The sequence below is a fragment of the Cryptomeria japonica genome, chromosome 8 (genome assembly GCF_030272615.1).
Source record: "Cryptomeria japonica chromosome 8, Sugi_1.0, whole genome shotgun sequence".
Classification (NCBI taxonomy): domain Eukaryota; kingdom Viridiplantae; phylum Streptophyta; class Pinopsida; order Cupressales; family Cupressaceae; genus Cryptomeria; species Cryptomeria japonica.
The window spans coordinates 484,727,438-484,751,061 of record NC_081412.1 but is presented as its reverse complement, the minus strand read 5'-3'; the positions used below and the strand labels follow the sequence as shown (position 1 = coordinate 484,751,061).

At 35.8% G+C, this 23,624-nt stretch overlaps 1 protein-coding gene across 8 annotated transcripts in view; it reads right to left on the bottom strand.

The window, feature by feature from the left end:
* The window catches only part of LOC131077280 (tetraspanin-10), a 91,276-nt gene that overhangs the window by 16,784 nt on the left and 50,868 nt on the right, over positions 1-23,624 (bottom strand). For 3 of the 8 annotated variants that reach the window (XM_058014741.2, XM_058014736.2, XM_058014739.2), the window contains 7 exons: positions 11,755-11,802; positions 11,483-11,531; positions 11,268-11,351; positions 11,090-11,157; positions 10,774-10,899; positions 10,587-10,662; positions 10,318-10,382 (listed from right to left, as the gene is read on the bottom strand). In XM_058014741.2, coding sequence (XP_057870724.2) covers positions 10,318-10,382; positions 10,587-10,662; positions 10,774-10,899; positions 11,090-11,157; positions 11,268-11,351; positions 11,483-11,531; positions 11,755-11,802 — 516 coding nt within the window. Of the gene's footprint in view, positions 1-3,007; positions 3,493-6,055; positions 6,127-9,719; positions 9,766-10,317; positions 10,383-10,586; positions 10,663-10,773; positions 10,900-11,089; positions 11,158-11,267; positions 11,352-11,482; positions 11,532-11,754; positions 11,803-23,624 lie in introns of those variants that run through there. The other 5 variants (XR_009113569.2, XR_009113570.2, XR_009113571.2 and 2 more) reach the window with 4 other exon arrangements.

Below are 23,624 nucleotides of genomic sequence, written 5' to 3'. Positions count from 1 at the left end.
ACTTACTTCTAATGCATTCAAGACCAAAAGCTAGTTTTTCTTTGCTTTAGATTTTTTTTCAACTTCACAATGATTATCTTTGACCTTCAATTTTTCCTTTGTATTTTTTCAATTACTAGCACAAGAGTATTTTCTTTGTAAATTAGTAGAACTAGTCTAGATTGGATTCTGAAGAATTTTTGCCATTGTCATCTGCTTTTGTACTAATTCAAGATTGTTGAGGCAACAATTTGTCTTCTTATTAGTCTTGACTATGTTACAATTATAAACCACCTCATTTTGACTGATTTTTTATTACCTATGCTCTCCTACAGTACTCCCCATACTCAAATTCTTAAGAACAACATAGCACTGTTACTAAGCATTGATCAACTACTTATTTAACCGATACGTGTATAAAAAGCAACCATCTAAAATTTGTGTATACATCTTCTCCATCAACAAAATAGACCTACATTGTCTCCCCAACATTACCTAATATCAAGATCTAATTGACCATCCTCAAATGCACCTTTGTTTAACTATGCATATGTACCCAATCATTGATTTTTATTTTATTTCCATCCAAAGAAGTGCCTAGCATTGGTTACTAGTATAATCAAGCAACACTCTCTAATCAAGTGGCCTTCTCTTTAGGACTTGTATAGCTGGTAACTATCCTCTTGGAAGCCTTTGGTTTAGGGTAAGATAGAACACTTTCCCAATGCAAAATGGTTTTCCATTGTCGAGTTTGTGTCATGTTGGGACCAAAATATAGTGTTAGGACTTTCTTGGGTCTGGGGAGAACATTCTCTTTTCGTCACATCCAGGACCCCTCTTATAATCCCCTCATCGAACTACTCTTTGCGTGTCTAGTCTAAGTAAGATTGCCTAATCTTCCTCTTCAATTTTGGGAGGATTCATGTTATGAGGACATCAGCAACTATATTGATCATTTTTTCAAGGTTGATGGTTCCACTTCTCGCTTGGGACACCTCACCTTTGCTCGCATTCTCATTGATATCGACATCTTGAAATCTCTTCACAAGGAAGTCGTTATGATGGTCAAGAACAAGCCTTGGACGCAACCACTGGATTATGAGGGGCCCCCTTTCATTATCATCATTGTTGTGCTATCAATCATCTTTCTTCGAACTAATCTCTTTTGCATCAGAAAGGTGTTGCTACATGGTAGAAGGATGCTACAAAAGAACACTTAGCTATTGAGGCTTCCTCTACGGTGTACTTCGACCAAGTTTCTACTGAGAACCTTAAATTGGGTGTGTCCCTCTTGCGCCTAGTTGCTCCTTCGACGAATCTTGTTGTTCCTTCTAAGACTTCATTCCTTGTTTGTCTCTTGTCGCATGTGTTGCTTCCTCAATGCTACTGTCATATCTAGTGGTCTAGATTCGTATTGGAAAGGTGTTGTTGCATGGTGGAAGGATGCTACAAAAGAACACTTAGTTGTTGAGGCTTCCTCTACGGTGTACTTTGATCAAGTTTATCCTGAGCACCTTGAATCGGGTGTGTCCCTGTTGTGCCCAATAGCTCCTTTGACAATTCTCACTGTTCCTTTGGAGACTTCATTCCTTGTCTATCTCTTGCCGCACAAGTTGCTTCTTCACTACTACCGTCATAATGTGGTTATTGATTTGCCTTTTTTCTTGCTGCCCCACCTTTCTATTTGTTGCTAATCCTCCAGTTGGGGGATCACCTCTAATTTCCCCCAATTTTGAGCAATGGATGATAGTATGGCTTGGATGGTTGTTCAATGAAGGAGGAAATGTCCTTCTCCTTCTCCCCCTACTCTTTTATGGTCAATGAAAGAGAATTAGGTTATAGAGGGTTGGGAGCCTTGTCTCCCATCAATTGTTTTGCCAAAAAGAATTTGGTCTTTTTTGGGTTTTCGTAGTCTTACTAATTGTATTATCCCTCTTGTTTCCCAGTTGGTTGTTATGTTAAAGGGTTTAGGCCCTATATCCTGATTTACTTAATTAGAACACCCTCTAACCAAGTAACATTGCAGGCTTCAACAATAGTTATTGCTCACATTATTGTTGAGAAGATCATTAAGATGATTATATTAAGATTGAATTGTTTATGAGGTGCTAAAAAGACCATGGATAAAGTGTTGCAATATTTCCACAAATTGTTAGGTTGAGGGTTGTTTACTAACATTGTCATCCATATCCATTGCTTGACGCTCCGAACTAGCATTGCTATATTCATTTTCTATCAAGCTTTTGTGAGCTCATGAATATCATCTTCAAGTTTAGCAAAACTATGCGCTTTTAATCTCCTTAAAAAGATCCCAATCAATAGTCCTGATAGTCCCGAGGGTCCTACCCACACCTACTGTACTGATGTGTGGTGTCATCTGACTGAATACATGATTCTGGTGTCTTCCATCTACACTCATTTTGTTCTGCTAGCTATGGAAATAATGTGTGCTCTCTATACGGTTGAAATTGTTAGCTTAGGGTTAGGCACAACAAGCTAAGCTTAGCAAAAAGGAGGTGAGAAGGAAATGGCGGGCATTTGTTTGCCATGCCCATAAAGTGTAAGAGGTCGCCCTAATAGGCAACTAATTTTTTGCACTTTCCCTTTTACCTTTTTTTTTAGATTACGAGAATCGAGTATAGCACCCCCTATAAACTGCAATGCATCGAGTAAACTTTTTAACGTGACAGGTGTTGCTAGCACAACACATCCTTCAGTACCACGTGGGCTAGAGGGAGACTAGACCTCATGAGCTCGTTCTTCACTACTAGAAGCTCTCACCAATCGAGCTCAGCCCCCAGCTCACTTTCCCTTTTACTTTCAATGGTTTAGTATTCAAACATATTTTCAAACAATTTGCTTGCATAAGGAACTATGATGTTTTTGATGTAGTTTTCCTTTTCAGTTTGGCAATATGTTCGAAATTCGAATTTGTGAAGCATATGATATGTGAGAAAATAAACTTCTTTGCTCAAAAAAACTGGAACATTTATTGATTGAATAATACAAATTATCATGTGTACCCAACTGAAAATCAATATCCTTTACTAATTAATAATTGATTAAAGATTACAAGGGCAATAAAATAACAAGATGACCTTTCGTTAGCAAGCACAAATCTGAAAGTGAGATGCCAATGTTCAGAAATATAAACAGTAGAAGAAAAATGTCAATGAATCACAATGCTTGCTTAGAAGACTCAATTCGAATATAGGTCTCCAAGCTATATTGCAGCACTCAAAATTTCAAACAACACTTGAAATGAACATGGGAGACTTAATGTAGATAAGATCGGTTGCCACAAACTCTCCACTCTTCAACTTGTCAAATGAAAGTGTCCAACAAGCAATACCAAATCACCCTCAAACTATCCTCTTCTCACTATACTAGAACTTGAGGGAATGAACAATAGCAAGGTCTTCAGTTGAGGGCCACAACCTGTCCCTCTAAGCTCACGCCTATGAAGGTAAGAATCCCACAATGCTACAACAGAAGCTTCAAGCTTGAAACTACCTGCAATCTCTTGTAAATATTCCAGCATTAGCCAAAAGAGAGAACCATGCGATGGATGCCCACACACTAATAAAGATATGCATAAATTTGCAAATAAAATACTAAGAACTCCACACTTAGGGTTACCACTCCACACACCTCGGGCAAAATACTCATCGAAAAAGAATCACCAATGGCTCACCATTAGAATCCCTCAAAGCACACAATACAATTATCAAAACCTTATGCCCAAGATAAAACACATAATGAACTGCTCATACCAAGAAGAAGAGGGCATCCAAATACAAACAACTTGCCAAACATTAATCATAGAAAATTGTCTTGAAATAAGTCTTCAATAGTTACCAAAATGCAATCATTAATCTCCAATGCGAAACCCGAATAACTACCAAATATTAGCCAGGGTAGATCTTGCACCACTATTAGCCATGGTTAATCTCCAATGAGTCAATCAATTTGACTCGAAAACTACATAGTTGAAACCTAATAGCAATATCATAATTTGACTTGTTGTGGAAAATATCTCCTACTTATCAAGGTAGATCTTTCACCACTGGAGCCAATCTTCTTCGAGAGGGTCTTCGTCCTCAAGAAGGCTGAGATGAAACAAGTTCAATCTCCAAAACCACTAGGGTTTTCAAACAAGATAATTAACTTCAACATAGAGAAAATGATCTCCAAAATATCTTTTTATAAATTCCAAGCTCAATGCCCTAATTAGGGTTGTGCAATATTTTTAATTTAACTTTATCAACTCCTTATGTCTACCTATGTTGGTAGCCTACTTCTAAAAAGCACTTAATTACATAATTTAAAACCTTATAAAATTGAATAACCAATAGGCAATATCTTTTAAGGTTACTTTATTAAATTTAAATAACGTTAAGTTAAATATACAATTTAACTTAAATGCATTAACATTATTTAAATAATACCTCAAAACACCATAAGTTGTCATGATACCATTGTCAATGTAATCATTGTATGTTCCAAAATAGCAACACTACCTAAACCAACTAAGGTTGTCAAAAGATAATTGATGTCGACATGAGCTCATACTATAAATAGTAGTGTTCTCTAGGAACCAAAGAGAACAAACCCAAAAATATAAGTGTTATGCAAGAACTTACTATAAATAACAGTGTTCTCTAGGGACCAAAGAGAACCAACCCAAAAAGATTAGCAACATGCAAGCACTTACTATAAATAGTAGTATTCTCCAGGAACCAAAAAGACCAAACCCAAAAAATCCCAACGCCATGCAAGAACTTTCTATAAATAGCAATGTTCTCTAGGGACCAAAGAGAACCAACTCAGAAAAACCCAAAAAGATTAGCACCATGCAAGAACTTACTATAAATAGGAATGTTCTTTGAGGACCAAAGAGAACTACAAACCCCAACAACTAGCCAACCCTAGCAGGGTAGGAAGACATAGAAATGAGGACATTCCATAAGTACTAGATATATATACTAAACTATGCACAACAAAGAAAGCAAGGGGTGTTCCTTGAGAATATTGAGTTCTTAAAGCTACCTAGTATGTGCACTTCCTCAACTCCCACATACATCATCTCCTCATCCTCATTTCCCTCATTGTCATTAGAATTACCCATCTCCCTAATTCAACTCAATAACTTCAAAATCATCTTTGTACTTAGAATGTTCCATATCCTTTCCCTTGATTTTATTTTACCACTTGAATTTAGGCTCCTCATCTTCATCCTTCATCCATGGTGCCTCAATCTAAAGGGATGGGATACTAGAACCTTTACCCTCGAGTGTTCACACATGAAGCTTGTCGATTGATTGAAATGGAGTTAGCTATTTAGTCTTTTCATCAAGTGCAACCCACTATCTAGCTACTACAATATAGAAAGAACCAAGGCATATAGGGATACATAAATCAGTTTTGAACTCTCTCCAACAAATCCTTTTGTTTATTTGTAGTTATATAAGATCCTCGCTGAGGATATGGACAGTTATGAAGCTGGATGATTTCTGGTTGGGTTGTTCTCTTCTAGAGCCTTGTGGCTTTGGCCTTTGTGTGTAATTCTGGATTCTGATTATTGATAAAGTTTTTACCCCTTTATTCGAAAAAAAAAATTCCCTATTTTTTATATATCCGTCCCCAAAAATGGCAAAAAAAATAATCCATTCTGGAAACCTATTTCCCGTCCCCCTATCCCCATCCCGGAAACTCAGGGTAACATAGCTTTAGCCAGGTTGTGTTTCTTGACATCCTTGTGTAGATTTTGAATAATACTATGACAAGTTTTTTCTATGTAGATTTGGGAAAATGTGATTTCTTTTTTGTTTTCAGAAATGCAAATAACTTTTTATAGCATGGTGTTGAAGCCTCTAGTAGTATTACTTTTTTCCTCATCTTTGCCATCATATCTTCAGCTTATCTTTGTAAATGGATGACATGTGGAGGAGGGAAATGCAGTACTTGGGAGGCATATGGGTTGTAAAAAATTCAAGGTGATACCCCAAAAACCGGCAGGTGGCAAACTAAATAAGCAATTAAAAGCCACAAGAGTTGTAAAGGAACTGTAGAGTACCTGACAAAAAAACTCTCGGCCCTCTGCCTAACATCAAAAAAAGAAACAGCCATCTCCTGAAGATCTTTCAGCTGAAAACCAGGAAAAAATCAAAATGAATATCACCAAGAGAATTCAAAATCATAGTATCAGATGGCAATTGGACAATATCAGATGGCAATTGGACAAAACGATAAAAAGTAATTTTGAAGAAAATATGAACATTTTAATATCAGATTTGAGGTCCATCAGAACCCAAAAGGAATCAATAGGGAGCTAACAACAAGCCCGACAAGTCTGAAAGAGATTAGGGATAGGCTTTGTGCATTTCCAGAATATCCAATAGCCTCATGATTTATAAAGGCCTTTGTCAACAGCTGTGATAACAATACAGATGGAATCCCAAGTGTTGCTTCAATTTGTAACACTTCAATCCTAGTTATGCAATTGGTGAGTCTTTATCATGATAACTTCTATAATATATTTTTATAATTATTAGTTCCTATTTGGCCTTGTCTAAGAAGTATGGTATCAGTGGGTCAAGTTAGTCTTTGTTTGTTGCACTGAGCATTTGGATTTGTGGACTAGTTTTCTCAGTGGACAAGTTGCTACAAACAATATTTCTGGTCTGAAAATAAAATTCTCTACAACATTGAATCCAATCATGACATGGTTATGGTCTAGATTTTCATAAAAAGACTCTTTGATTGGGGATAGATACATATCATCAAAAGTTATCGATGTCTAAACATTTGGGTAATAAGGTTTCTCTTTTGCACTAACACGGTGCATTGGACTATATATAATTTCAAATTGTATAGTGAAAACAAGAAGAAGAAAAAAGAAACCTAAAAGTGGCATCCAATGGGGATAGAGGTACTAGAATTGATCTCATAGCAATTTAACATTAACAAATCGTCACTGCATGCTTATCCCAACCAACTCGTAAACTGTTCTTTTCCTTGGGAGACACCAAGGCCAACTTGACACGTCAGTGTCAACTCTGAATATAATTCAAGGAAATAATGGTAGAATATGGTTTTAGTCTTAATAGTTATAAATCATAGGAAATTGAGAAGATATGAGCTAAAAGTCTAAAATTAACTATCATCATTAGATATCCAGATAGGTGACAATTATTCTTGAGTTAATAAATCAAAGTAATTGAAGACACTAGTTGATGCATCCATTCCACCGCCACACCAGAGAAAGACAAATGGTTTATGCATCAGACAGAAATGGTTCAAACTTCACCTTAAATGAATCAAATAAGGAACAAAATAAGTGGCATTGCTACACCACTGGTAAGCTTTATCGAGGGCAACAGGAGAGTAGTTGTCAGCAAGTGTCCATTATAGCATATTCCTTTACATGAGTAATCAGAGTGTAATTGTTCCACAGTGTACAGATGATATTTTTCTTTGTCATAAAGAGTTTCAGTATGAATAAAAAAACCCATTTTCTCATGTAGAACTTTAAACCCCAAAAGGGGTTTCCGAAAAATTCTTAGTATCTTATATGTGGTTTCATGGTTTGTAGTATTTATATTTGAAGAATTATGTAGTTGTTAATGTTGCATGCCAAAGGCTATGAACTTCAACTGTTTCGCATTGTAATTACTTATGCGAGAGTTTAGTAATTAGCCTCTAGTTCATTATTTTTAAAAAGGTTTGATAAATTGCTTGTATATAGAAATATCCAACGATGGACCTATATATAGCTCAATCCATTCTGTTACTGTAAAAGAGAAACCATAATCCTTGAATGATTAATTGGATATTCTTGTAATTATATATAAATAATGGATAAAGTTGAACAAGTAGGTTACATGGATGGACATTGGGGTGTATGGTGGTTAACTAAGACCTATCTATCAACAATCAATAGTCAAAACACTGTACTTGTGGGCATACAACATCATAAATGAAAATCATCCTTATTCTCCCTGAGCCCTAGTGTGATCCCTTGTGAATGTTGCTCTAATGTTCGATGAAAATATTAACCCTATTATCTTCATGCAAAAAAATAGTCACAACTCTGTACTTGTGTATGTTGCTCTAAAGTTTGGTGGTAAACTGACACATACCTGTCAACAATCAATAGCCAAAACACTGTACTTGTGATTTTACAATGTTATAAATGAAAATCATCCTTATTCTCCCTGAGCGCTAGTGTGATCCCTTGTGTATGTTGCTCGAATGTTTGATGAAAATACCAACCCTATTATCTTCATGCAAAAAAAATGATCTTAGGTTGTTAGTGTATTCTTTTCAATGCTTTTCTAATTGTGCAACTTGGGTGATATCTCTAATAATACAACAATGAATTTCAGGTATAGTTATAGGATTGATAATGTAAAATAGCAAATTCCATGTTGTGGAACACAAAAATTCATGGCAACAATGTTCTGTTAAAAGTACAGTTTCATAAATGAGCATCATCCTTATCTTCCTAGCACTCTAGTGTAATCCCTTGTGTATGCTGCTCTAATGCTGGATGACAAGACTATTCACGCCCTATTTTCTTAATAAATATTATGCTCATATCACACTTCTTATGGATATACACTTTTATAAATGAGCATCATCTTTATTCTCAAGTGTGATCCCTTGTGTACGCTGCTCTAATGCTTGATGACAATACCATTCACATCCTATTATCTTCATGCAAAAATATAATCTAACCTTGTTTGTATATGTCCTTTCATTACTCTAGTTGTGCAACTTCAGTGTTGTTCATGATAATACAACAATGATTTCTAATGATTTCTAGGATATCTGAGTATAGTATTAGTATTCATAATGCAAAATAATAGTTCCATAACATAAAACACAAAAATTCATAGCAAAATGTTATGTTGAAGTTAAACATACAAATGATTTGGATTTGCTAAAATTGTTTGAATTATTATTCAAGAGGTGCTTGACTTACATATAAAGGTTGCATATTCAACTAAAAGCACTTTAATTGTTAAATTGTATTTATAAAAGAAGTTTTGATTTTTGTCAAAATATATTTTTCCAAGATGCTTGTATTTATTTAGGAAATATATCCACCCCCCATTCTCCACTCGATCCTTTGTTGCTTTATTCAAATAAATTTTGCTTAGTATCAAAGAGTGTTTGGCTCATAAATAAATTTAATAATAAATGTCAACCATAATGTTTCCAATTGGTGCAATTCTAAAACTCGTAGCCAATTCTCCTCAGAAACCCTAAAAAAATTGTCACGACTTGTATTTAAAGGATAATGAAAGCTATTCAAAAAACTATATCTTTGGTCTAATATTTCCTTCAGAGTTGTCTCAAAGGAATAATACTAATAAACCCATGCAAAGAGAACCAATGCAAACAAAATGTTAAATGTAGCAAAAGAAATAAAGCCACACTCGTAGCATGGCAAGAGATTTTATCTTGGGTAAAAAGTTAAAAACCCAACAAAAACAGCACTCATTGTCTTAACTCAACCATTCACTTTACAATTAAGATATTTCTCACTTGTGCTTCCCTAATCCATGTGCGAGTATTTATAAGCACATCAGTATAGGAAACCATTAAGTGTTATTATTATACATGAGCATAACTATAAAACTATAGATTTAAAAACCATTTCTAAGGGGCCCAAAAAAAAATTTGAAAGTCCTTACACCCAAACCCCAACAAGTGGAACCAGTAGCCCTCCTTATCCCCTGATCAAGGCATTACCCTAAGCCCCCCTGATTGTGGCAAGGTCTACAGCCCATAAGAAGTGTAAGGCATTAAAATTTACAGCAAACATCAAATTAAAGAGACTCAAAACATGGAAATCAAAAATTCATTACAAAGTTGTATCCAACAAATTGTATAGTGTTTACCTGTAAAAATCTCAAAACCTTAATAAGCATTAACATTACTTGGTCTTTATAGTCATTAGAAGAGAAATAAATTAATCTCCACAAAATGAGTCTCAGAGTCTCACTTTATCCCTTTACTAAAATGATTCAATGCATTTCTACATGAAGTGGCATTTTTGGTTTTTGGAAAAAGTCAAGGTATTTGTCTGAAAAATTAATCCAGCATGTATTTCATGATTCCAAACGGTTATCCCAGCTGTCCATGAATATAAAACTTTTTTCTTTCATAAAAACAAAGCAACATAAATGTTCAAATTTCCTAATTTCACAAGACTCGTGTTCCCAAATAATTTGTGTCAATCATATCTACTCAATGGACTGATTCAATAAAAGATCTCAACTCATCATATTACATTTACAAATCTTACAAATTCAAAATCAATACACTCACAATTTAGAGTTATGAGATCTGGAAGCATTTCGCCTGGCATAGCATCCAACACAGTAGAGAAGAACCTGTTCCAAAAACATCCGATGTTTCACATAAAGGCAATACATTTCTGAATGATTAAACCAACTCAAGCACAAATATACTAAGTTGAGGGTGTTTGAAAGCTTCAAGGCTGTTCATTTTATTATTATGTCATAGATGAGCAGAGCACAATTATAAATGTAATGGAAGAAATGTGTAAAACAAAATAGCAGGGTGACAAAATTTACCAGCACGGCAAAAGCAATGACATTGAATATTGCAGCAACCTTCCATTCCCTCTTCAAATATTGTGCTACTCCAGCCCTGCCCTATATACTCCGATCAGGAATCTGGTTTTGAAAAAAAGAGGCACATACATGTGTAAACAAAATAAAAAAATCTGCATGTGGAACTTCTTTGAGGATAGCCACATACTTGCAAGAATTGCAGTTGTAACACTTGACCGATCGCTTATTTTTGTACCGTTTGCAATCCTTGTTTGAACTGACAGGGTTAAAGCTTAAATCATAATAGGACGCATTTTTGGCTGGATAACCACACCTAAAATAGCAACAACATACATACAAGAGTTAATTCATACTGCATCAATTATTCCATAAAAAGTTCCAAACTCTTGTCACTTTACACTATCATAAATAATTCTGTGTGCCAAATATTAGTCTCAATAGAAGTAATTGATTGGTAAGTTTGAAAGAAAGGATCGGTTAGCAAGATTAAGAGACAAACTTACTCAGAAGGTGGTCTGCAGCAACCAGCTTCTATTGGACTTAATTTGGCCCTTTTATATTGCTTAAGAGTCTTCAAAAAAATTCAAAAGCTGCACTATATCATTGTCCACATAAATCTACCAGAACTCAACACAAAAGAAGAAAAAGTATCCTCAAGAAGTTGAATTCTATAGCGCTCACCTTATATTCTTTGATCAACTTGTTACAGTAGTCAGGTTTTACTAAACAGCTCTTCAAATGTTTCCAGTTACTGGTATTATTTAGCTGAAAGAAAAAGATGTCAGCAGATAATGAAGTGTATAAATATTCACATCAGATGGTCTCTCAATCAAACATTTAAAGGAAAAAGCACATAAATTGGCCAGAAATTTCTCTTAATGCGAAAGGACACTTACTTGCTTTTGAAACCACTGTGAATAGTCTTCAAGACGATATTCTTTATATCTGCATAGCACATATTCATGTGGTAAGTAATCTAAACATTCTGAGCTCCAATTTACATTTCAAATTGCAGCAAGAAAGAACCAAGGCCGGATCATTCTTTTCAAAAATATTATAAGCAGTGTACATATTGAAAATTTCAAGCTTCCTGCCAGAAATAAGTTATTAGTTATAACTTGTCAAAGTACTCAAAGAGAATAGAGGAAGTCTCATTGTTTGATTATACCTTTGGCCAGAAACTGTATGACCAGCACCGTTGTTTGTTATGATGAACCTGTGTCAACACACATCAAACAAACATCTTCAATCATAGCAAATTTACAGTGCTTGTTGAGGATAGCTTGATAAATTAAACAGAAGCTTTATAACTAATGCATTTAACTCACTAAGATGTATGAAAATACAATGGCAAGAGATCTAAAAATAGTTGAGTCCATGCTATCAATAGCGATCACTAAAAATAGTGGAAAACTAAAAATAACATGGGCTCCTCAAGCTAAAATTAACAAATCCCACGATATGCTCTTTTCTTTGAATAAGGTGATGGCTAAAAATAGCATGAATTATTTTAAGCACAAGCTAAAAATACACTTCTAGATAGACAGCTCCAAATGACCTTGATGATTTTGCAAATTTTACTCTGATCAAGGCTAACCCTCTAAAAAATCTTGAAAATTTTACTTTGACACAAAGTTGCATGGACACGGTGTTGATGTGTATTTTGTACACGACCAAACACAGAATAAAATACCTAAAGGTACCTTATCCTCTCTTGAATAAAGCCTCCGAATGCTGAAGATGTCGCGAAAAGGATCAATCGGGATGACTTCAAGGTTCTTTGTTGTAGGATCTCTACGTGTGGATAAGCTCTTCGCGGTATGATGTGATTTGCTGGAATCACAAGGCGACTTACACTCAATGACCTAAACGTCTGATTTGTTGGAATCACAGGATTTCACTAGCCTAGATTTTGAAAAAAAAAGAAAAAGGATGAGGACGAGGAAAGGATCTAATTCTGACACTAAGAGTGTAAGAGCAATGAATGACCTTTGATGAAATTCTAACCAAGTCTTGTTTTGACATCCCAGGACCATCTCCACAAGGTTAGTGCGATCTTCGGAGGAAAAGCTTTATGATGTTCAGATCATCGCTACAGGCATAGACACCATCAGGCTGATGCATATCAGTGAAGAAGCAACAATTGAAGTTAAGCTTAAGCTGAACGATTCTAGTTGACTACACAAGGCAAGTCTGCAATCAACAAACTGCTAGTAGTATGGATATACGAATTTCACCATCAATCAAACACATTTCTTCCACTCATCTAATAACATGAAATCAAATCTGAGAAGTATAAAGACCATGCAAATTGTTGAATCAACCCATAGATTTCACCATTTCTTCAATGAAGTTTTACAAGTCTTTTACAACAACATCTTGGCAACAATCTTTGCCCTCTCTTGCTATTCTACTCTAATTGCTATTCTATCAACTGACTATTCACTATTAGCTAACTATTCACCTACTATCAACTATTGACTAACTATTAGCCTTTACAAATGAGGAGCCAAGGCTTATATAGCACCCTCAATACAATTCGACGGCTCAGATCAATTTGAGATCAATGGCCAAGATTTTACAATAAAACCCTAATTAGGGTTTGTTACAACAAACTTAATTCTGACCAATGAAATAATTGCATTATTTGGACACATGTCTTCTCTAGAATATTCGACCAATGGATAGCCGAGGTAGGTACATCGAAGTTAGTGCCATCTTTGATGAGTCAGGTACATTGAATCTGGACATGCTGAGGTGGACCAACCCGAATGGAGGAGTGATGACTGGGATGCCACCTTGTCAAACACTTGGTTGATGCCAATTTGGTGATGCCTTCCATCAAATGCTGGACTGGAAGATAGATGGAGAAGGTCGTCCTTAATGATGCTAGACTGGGGGAGATCGTCCTTGTCCTGACTTGATCTTCTTTGATGAGGGTCTGCCAAGTAGTTGATCCTCCGGCTTTGGGGCTCATCATTTGATGCCTACACAAAAGATTAAAGTTAGTCTTTGAGTATAATATCTTATAGCATAGGATCTAAGACCTTTCAAGGGAACATATTAGACATTAATTTGAAAATGACAAAATAAATTCAAAAATTATGAATTATCAAATTATAAATGAAAATCAGATTGCACAAGACTTAGATTTTCAAACGATTGCTATGAAATCAAAATAAGTCTTGAATAGAAACTTCAAAAGGATTCTTCATACCGTCTCCTTTGAAAGCCTAACTATGAACCTTGAAAAATGAAGAAAGAAGATCAGACTTTGCTGGATGAGGATTGAATTGCTGGCCTTCTTGGATGAATTATGTCTTGATCAACCTTCAAAAGAATGTCACCTTCACTAGCCTCCAACACTTAGTAAATTTTGGAAAGTTAGCCTCCAACACTTAGCAAATTCTGGAAATTTAGCCTCCAATCTGCTGGGATTCGCTCCTCTAATCTGCTCCTCAAAATTCGCATAAGAGGTAATGGATGAATGATTTGAATTTTGAAACAACACTCCTCCTTTATATAGGGCGCTCACCCTAATTTCCCTCAAGGCGGACTTAGCAAATAGGGAATAAAAACCACTAAAAAGGAGGCCGACTTGCTTGTAAAGGCAAGTAAATATGTTTTGAGTGCTCACCTTAATTTTTTTAAAATTTTAAAATAAATTTCAATGCCTCCAAGGTGGATTTTTCAATTATTTCAAGGCCTAAAAATTAATTAATTAAATTGCAAATGCTTTAATTCATGCGAATTTAATTCAACCTCCCAAATGTCTTGAATTTGGCAAATTTGGTGAAATTTTAGGAATATGGAGGTTTGATTGAGGTTTAATGAAGCTTCTTGATGATTTCGCCCTGGACCCTCTGGAAGGGTCAGGAGCGATTTTTTCATTTTAGGCCAAAATTCACCTTAGCTTGATCATAAAACACCTCCAAGGCAGTCTCCAGGGTTCATTTCCTTCCATCATTGGGTTAGCTCATCAAAATTTTGAAGGAAATAATGCATTTTTGGGAATTTCGCTCTGGACCCTCTGGAAGGGTCAAGAGCGAAATTCTCTCCTGAGCTCAAAATTCTCATTTTTTAAGGTCCAAAACCTCTCCAATGCATTTCAAATGGGTTCTTTCACTGAGGTCCAAGCTTAGTCTCATTCAAATCTTGGAGAAAAAGGTGAATTTATGGTTTTTTCGCCCTGGACCCTCTGGAAGGGTTAGGAGCGATTTTTCTTCCTTAGGCTTACTCCTTCATCAACTTTTCTTGAATCTTTCACGAAAAGCTAGGCAATGGTCTTCCTCATTCACTCCACCCAAGTTTGGCTTGTTCTTGCAAGGTAAAATAGGGGATTTTTAGATTTTCGCCCTGGACCCTCTGGAAGGGTCAGGAGCGATTTTTCCTCTCCGACCTAGAATCATCAACTTTGAAACAAACATTTACTCATTAGTGGTCTTAAAGGTCTTTTCTTCCTTGGTATATCCTTGCCTTAGCACAACTTTGAAAGGAACATGTTGGTTTTATGATTTTCGCCTTGGACACTTTGGAAGGGTCAAGAGCGATTTTTTGGTTTTAGGACAATTTCTTCATGCTTTTCAACTTCAAATTACTTCCAAGGCGTAGAACATCATGCCTTACTCCCCTTTAAGTCTGAAAACCAAAATTTCATCTTGAAATGCAAGGAAAATAGGAGGAATTGGAAATTTTGCTCTGGACCCTTTGGAAGGGTCAGGAGCGAATTTCCCTCTTGGCTTTAAAATTTTCATTCTTAACAATCCAATTTTGCTCCAAGGCAATTCAAAAGTCTTCTCAAACCCATGTCTAAGCTTGGTCTAGTCCAATCTTTGGAAGAAAGGATAGGTTTTAGGATTTTCGCCCTGGACCCTTTGGAAGGGTCAGGAGCGAAAATCATTTTCTAGACTTGGTTGCTTCCTCTTGACTATCTCAATTATCTTCAAAGGTCAAAACATACCTTCTCACACCCATTCAAGCCATAAAATCTAAAAAGTTGCCTTGTCCTTGCAAGAAAACAGGTGTTTTTAGGAATTTCGCTCTGGACCCTCTGGAAGGGTCAGGAGCGAAATTCACCTTTGGGCTCAATTCCTTCACCTTTTGACGATTTCTTCCAATCTCAACTTAATCCCAGGGGCAATTCCTTCTATGTTTCATCTTATCCCCTACTTGAATTAGCAAAATTTGATAGCAAAAAGTGTTTTTGAGAAAATTCGCTCTGGACCCTCTCGAAGGGTCAGGAGCGATTTTCACCATTTTGACCAAAATCCTTCATTTTCCACCTTGAAACTTCTTTGCTAAGTGGGATTTCACCTTTCACTGTGCTAGGAATAGGATTTCATATCCAAGAAAGGCTAAAAAAATGGGTTTATAAGGAGTTTCGCTCTGGACCCTTTGGAAGGGTCAGGAGCGAAATTGCCTTTCCTGGCCAGGATCCTTCATTTTCTTCATTTCCAAACATGCCTAAGGGTTTCATCCTACTCATTCTTCCTTTCATGATGCCTTAGGCTCCTCAATTTGATCAAACAAGGCAATAAATGTCTCCTATAAAGATTTTCGCCCTGGACCCTCTGGAAGGGTCAGGAGCGAAAATTAGGTTTTAAGCAAAATCCTTCATTCTTCAAAGTTGAAACTTCTTCAAGAGGCAAAAGGGAGTTGTTCTTGTTTCACTCATGCCCAAAACTTGACCTTTTTCATTGCAACATGGGAGCTATTGAGAATTTCGCTCTGGACCCTTTGGAAGGGTTAGGAGTGAAATTCACCTTTCTTGTCCAAAAATCTTCATTTTGCATGCTTCCAAATCTTCAAATGTATCAAATGATGTCCAATCTTCATTCCAAGAGATCCTGCACATGAAAAGTTAGCCAAAGTTAGTGAAAAATAAGCTTTTATAAGATTTTCGCTCTGGACCCTTTGGAAGGGTCAGGAGCGAAAATCTCATTCCTGGCTAAATTGCTCATTTTTCAAGTTTCAAACCACTTCACAAGGCAAAATTAGATCATCATCCACATTAGGAACAAGGTTTCTAGTCCACTCAAGGCAACAAACAAGGTTCATGATGAATTTCGCTCTGGACCCTTTGGAAGGGTCAGGAGCGAAATTCCTAATCTTGGCCAAGATCCTGACTTCATTTTCACATTTCTTCATTCAAACAAGCGTTTTTTCCTTCATTCAAGCCTGGGAATGCGTTAGTTCTAGGTTTTGGTCAATGTAGAATGTCCTATGGAGAATTTCGCTTTGGACCCTCTGGAAGGGTCAGGAGCGAAATTCACTTTGGACCCTTTGGAAGGGTCAGGAGCGAAATTTGACTTTTTGAACTCTCCGTCAGGACCATTTTATGGAATATAACATTTAAGTATAAGAAAGAATTCTTATACTTTAAGTTATATTCCATATATACTTTCAGGATGTTTGAGAGTGGTTTCGGACCTCCAGGAGTTATATTGCAAAATCTAGTTTTTGGAGGATTCTTCAGTTTTCCAGACTTAGTCAAATTTCAGGATCAGGACATTCCAGACTTAGCCAAATTTCAGGATCAGGACATTTTAAGATCAGGATGACATTTCAGACTTCATCACTCACCAACTCGACCTAGCTCGGACCTTCAAGAATGATATCCACTCACAAAGCGAGACACAATTAGTAACGAGAGCAAAACCAAGCCCTAAGGAAGACTCCCAAAGAAACCCTAATTCTGGGGCCCTGTGGACTCACCCTAGCTCAAGCAAAGCCTACCATCCTATTGATTCCCTGGCGACACTCAAAATGCAAAGGCTAACAGACAAAACCCTAAAAGACCTAGAAAGCAAACCCTAGAAAGCAAAAAGCAGGGGTCCCCATTTGCAATGGGGCGATGTGTGAATACGTCACAACACACGGATACGGATACAAATACAGATATGGTATCAGATATGAATATGGCCATTTTTTAAAACCCCCAATATGAATACAGCTTGATATGACATTCATAAAAAACATATACACATATAATTAACACAATTTTCTAAGTTATAAGATGAGATTTTCCTTACTTCAAAAGCCATATACACACATAATTGCTACATAAATAATTATAAGTTGATTTAACAATTTACAATATGCAAAAATAGTAGAGTTACATTGGAAGATAACCCAAAAAAATGGGTTGCTAAAAATAGAAAAACATTTCATTTGTCTTTCTCATTTTGTGTAGGTTTTGTTTATACCAATTTTTAAAAAAATGCATGAATGAATTTTTTTTAAATTATATTTAGGAAGATTTATGTCCAAATGAAAAAAAATCAAATCACATAGTATCCAGCATGGTTGGAAAATCAAGGCTTTTGGGCATACGTGCGTATGGTATCCGACATATATCCGGGTCGTATTGGATACGTATCCATTTCAAATACATGGATGCGCACACCCAAGGAGGGACAAAGGAGTATATGGCTACTCTGCTTAGACATTTTCAATCCCTTTGATAGTTGTGAACTTTTGCTTTACACACACACACACACCAATACATTAAAATGGACTTTGAAGTTGTACTTTTGATTTCCTTTGCACAAGTGTGCACTTCATCACCAAGAGAGCACCAAATTACGTAATTTTTGAAATTTAAAAAATCCCTTTGGTTAAGTGCACAACTATACCCCAAAGCACATCTCCACACTATGGTTTTTGAATATTTGATATTTCCTTAACTGAGGTGTGCCCTTGCCCTTAAGTGCACACCAAACAATGGGGTTTCCAAACTTTGATGTCAATTGAAAATTTTCTTTGTTGAGGTGTAGCCTTGACCTTAGGCACACATCTAACAGTGGGTTTGAAACTTGTTTTGATTTTTTTTCTTTAATTGAGGTGTGTCTCTCACCTTAGGCATGCACCTAACAAATAAGAATTGAATTTTCATAATGAACTTACCAAACCTATAAGCACAAAGAAATTTACCTGGTGTAAGGAGGTCATGAGCCTTGTCACTTGTACTTAGTTGACTTATAATTATGTTTTCTTATGGCTTTATTTACAATGTATAATATCAAGTGGGAGAATGTTGGGATTTAAGTGCCATCAGCCTTGTAAATCCATGTAATTAATTACTCCTAATATTGTTTGCAATACACTCGTAAGGGATGGAGGATATCAATGATAATGGTAATTAATTTTTTAATAGTAAGAATGTTTTTACTAGTCTCAATAGTTGTCTATTTACTAGTAGGGATTTACTAAGTTACTTTTATTGTTCAGGCATCATGGTAACCATGAATGGATAACGATGGTAAATCTTAGTGTCCAACTTGGAAATCAAACAAATTTCTTGGTGTCCACCGTGGAAATCAAACAAATTGAGCTATGGAACACATGTAATAAGTTGTAAGAGAATCTATGTCAGCTATGGCATCTGTCATAAGATTCTATGGCAGCATCTGTGATAGAATATTGCTATCTTGGTCCCTAGGCACCCATGCATGGAGGATGCCTTATGACAACCATAAGAGCATTTGTATGAGATCATAATAAGCTACAAATTGATGATTCCAAGGTAGGAGGCATTGGATTTTCAAACTTGGACACCATTATTCATGGTTGTTTTATTTTTCTATTTAATGTAGAGTTGCATCAAGTTTTTCTTCAAGTTGCTTTGCAAGTGTTATGTTGTCAGATTGAAGACTAAATAGGAGTTAGCGTAAATGTATTGTACCACATTTTCTTGATAATAAAGCTATTAATCTCTCCTTTTTTCTGGAGTTTTTTCCCGAAAGGGTTTGTCCATATCTAACACTATGTTATGTGTTTGGTTTTCATTGCGGTGCTTTCATTGTTATTGTTGATTTAATCTCCACATGGTTAACACTTATAAATCAGATTTACAGTAGATTTAAGCTTCCATTAGTGTTGTTCGCCTTTAGTTTTCTAATTATTAGTATCAGATTCTAACCAATTTTGTGTTTTGGGCAGTAGAACAGAGGTTTTTTGAGTTGTAGTGGGAGTTTAGTTAGTTTGTCTTCTGCAAATTTGTGTTGAAACCATGGTTGCAACTTCTCATTTGGACATAAAAAATTTAATGGAATGGGCTATGTGTTGTGGAAGCTGAAAATGGAGGATCTCATTGAAGAACGATATCAATGGGTGGTTGTAGCAAATGAAAAGAAACACAATGAAATGAGTAATGAAGACTGGTAGAAGGTGGGCAGTAGAACAGAGGTTTTTTGAGTTGTAGTGGGAGTTTAGTTAGTTTGTCTTCTGCAAATTTGTGTTGAAACCATGGTTGCAACTTCTCATTTGGACATAAAAAATTTAATGGAATGGGCTATGTGTTGTGGAAGCTGAAAATGGAGGATCTCATTGAAGAACGATATCAATGGGTGGTTGTAGCAAATGAAAAGAAACACAATGAAATGAGTAATGAAGACTGGTAGAAGGTGGGCAGTAGAACAGAGGTTTTTTGAGTTGTAGTGGGAGTTTAGTTAGTTTGTCTTCTGCAAATTTGTGTTGAAACCATGGTTGCAACTTCTCATTTGGACATAAAAAATTTAATGGAATGGGCTGTGTGTTGTGGAAGCTGAAAATGGAGGATCTCATTGAAGAACGATATCAATGGGTGGCTGTAGCAAATGAAAAGAAACACAATGAAATGAGTAATGAAGACTGGTAGAAGGTGGACAAAAAGGCACGAGGTACAATCAGATTGTGTCTTACTGATTCTGTTCTCCTAAATGAGTCAAAGGAAAGACTGCATATGCCTTGCGGAATTGGATAGGTGAGATCTACTAAGCAAAAAGTCTAGTACACAAACTCTACTTGAAACAAAAACTGTTTTCTCTTAAGATGAAGGATGGTGAAACAATAGTCGAGCATTTAAATTCAATTAATTTGATTTTGAGTCAACTAGCCTCTAGAGATGTAACAATTAAAGAAAATAAACGCATTATGTTTTTTTGTTTTTTACCCGTCATGGGAAAATTTCATTCTTGCTATCACTACTAACCTCAATGATCCAAAAATGGATGCACTTGAAGCAATTTTGTTGGCACAAGAAATGAGGAAGAAAACTACGAATGTTTAGGGTGTTGCTCTCAATGTCAAGGGAAGGCCTAAAGAAAGAGGGTCTAAAGGAGATAAGAATGGGCCTAAGGACAAGTCTAAGTGAAAATCTGAAGCTCCTGGGAAGAAGAATAGAGTGAAATGTTGGAACTATGGAAAAGAGGACATGTAAAGAAGGAATGCAGGAATCTGAAGAAACAAATTGATTCCTCAACAAAGAAATCCGCATACTCAAGTGATGAAGCTTTAATTTCTTCTCTTCATAGTTTGACTAGTGAACATTGGTTAATTTATTCAAGATGCTCGTATTAAATTACGAGTCATAAGGAGTTGTTTTCCACATATAAGAAATATGATGGAGGAGAAGTCTACCTTAGTGATAACTCTTTATATCCTATCGTTGGAAGTGTAAGATTCAGTTCTGTTTAGATGATAGGAGAATAAAAAACCTCTTTGATGTTTTGTATATTCCAAGTTTAGCGAGGAATTCGATTTCAATTTTCTAAGTTGAATGATGTGGGATTGCATGTAACATTTGACAAGCACGGTTGCAAACTAATAAGAGGAAATTCGGTGGTAGCAAGAGGGCCAAGGGACTCTATTTAGGCTTGAAGCCACTACTGTTGTTAACTCTACCAATATAAAAAATAATTGTATGATGTGGCACCATAGATTGGGCCACATTTGTGAGACTAGTTTAAAAACCATTTTGAATATAAAGTTGTTAGAAGTTTATTCCTAGTCTGATGAAAGTTTTAAATTTTGTGAACATTGTGTGTTTTGCAAAACAAGATGAAACAAAAATCCTTGAGTCAGTAATAAATTGGAAATTATTCACTCAGATGTATTTGGTCGAGTGGATATTCAATCAATTGGAAAATCTAGATATTTTGTCTCCTTTATTGATGATGTTTCAAGCTAAACCTAGTTATATTTTACAAGGCATAATTATGAAGCTTTCACTAAGTTAAAAGATTTAAGGCCTTAGTGAAAAGAAAATAGATTGTAAAGTTAAGGTTTTGAGAACTGACAAAGGAGGAGAATATTATTCTAAGGAATTTAATGAATTTTGTAAGCATGCAAGAATTGTCAAACAAAAAACTACTTTGTACAGTTCTCAACAAAATGAAGTGGCAGAAAGGATGAACCAAACAATAATGGAAAGAGCCAAAAGTATGCCAAGTGGTTCACAGTTGGATAGATGCTTTTGGGCAGAAGCTGTAAGTACTTTTGGTTACTTGTTATACGGATCTCCTTGTAAGGCTCTTAAAACAACACCTTATGAAGTGTTGATAAGTAAGAAACCTTTTGTTTCACATTTAAGGGTATTTGGCTATGACGCCTTTGTTCATGTGCCTAAAGAAAAACGAACTAAGTTGGATCCAAAAGATAAAATGTGCATTTCCATTGGATATGGAGAATGTGAAAGGTTATAAGTTATGGAATCCGCTAACCAAAAAAATGATCTTTTCTACAGATGTGATTTTCAAGGAACTCAGTGTTACTTTTTATCCTATACAGCGAAAAAAAAAAAGATAAGGAAAAGTGAGTGCATTTTTAAATCAAGCTGAAAATTGCACCTTTGGAAGAATAGAGAGATGGATATCAAGACGAGGAAGAAGAAGGTGAGGGTTCAGATAAAGTTATTGGTCGAACCAATGAACATGAGGACAAAAATTAAAAACAGGTTGAACAAGATCAAGAACAGCAAGAGCCTCATACTCCTATTCTCAAAAGATCCTACAAGACAACAAAATCCAGTCGATAGATATAGCCCAACAGATTTTTGTTGTATATTTGCTTTATTAAGTACTGAAAATGAACCCAGATCCTACATGGAAGCTATTCTTTCAAATGATAATGAGTCTCAACAACAAGACATGTTGGAGGGGGTGATGGCTTAAAACTTGTTGTGACACTTGGGATCTTGTTTGTTTGCCCAAAGTAAGGAAAGCCATTGGTTGTAAGTGGGTCTACAAAAATAAATTTGGAACAAACCATTCATTCGAGAAGTGCAAAGCTAGACTGGTAGCTATGGGCTACTCCCATAGAGAGGGAGTTGCTTTTGGTAAGATATTCTCATATGTTAGTAAATTGTCCTCTGTTAAATTCTTTTATCCATTGTTGCCGCTAATGATTTTGAAATCGAGCAAATGGATGTTAAAACTGCATTTTTGCATGGAGACTTGGAAGAGGAAATTTACATGAAACCACCTAAAGGATTTGAGGTAAAAAAGAAGAAACACTTGGTTTGCAAAACTAAAACAGTCTCTTTATGCTACAAAATAGTCACCTTGGATGTGGTATCAAAAATTTGATTATTTTGTCATGAAATTGGGTTTTGTTAGAAGTGAAAAAGATCACTATGTATACATTAAATAGATTGATGGTCATATTCTAATTGTTGTCATGTATGTGCTTGATATGCTATTTTTCAATAACTCTAAAGCAATGATTAGTGACCTAAAAGCTCAAATTTTTGGGACATTTGACATGAAGGATTTGGGAGCTGCTACGTATATACTTGGTATGGAAAACAAAAGAGATTGGGTAAACAAAAAGCTTTGGTTGTCGCAGAGTATGTTGACACTATTTTAAATAGATTCATTATGCAATATTGTAAACTAGTAAGAATTCTTTTACAGGTTGGCACTTAGCTTTTGTTAGATATGTGCCCTAAGAATGATGATGATTTAGAGAATATGTCTAATGTGCCTTATGCTAGTGTTGTAGGAAGTTTAATGTATGCAATGGTTTGCACTGGACCAAATACAACACAAGTAGTGGGAGTTTTAAGTAGGTTTATGTCTGACCTTGGTAGAGAGCACTAGACTCATGTTAAAATGCTATTTAGATATTGTGGGGTACTTTTGATTATTGTTTGGAATAATTTGGGATTGACAGTGTGGTTAAGATGTTGGACATCTAAGGATTTGTTGATACAATTTTTTTCAAGGGACTTGAACAGCTGAAGGTCCACCAATGGGTATGTGTTTACTCTGTTTGGAGGAG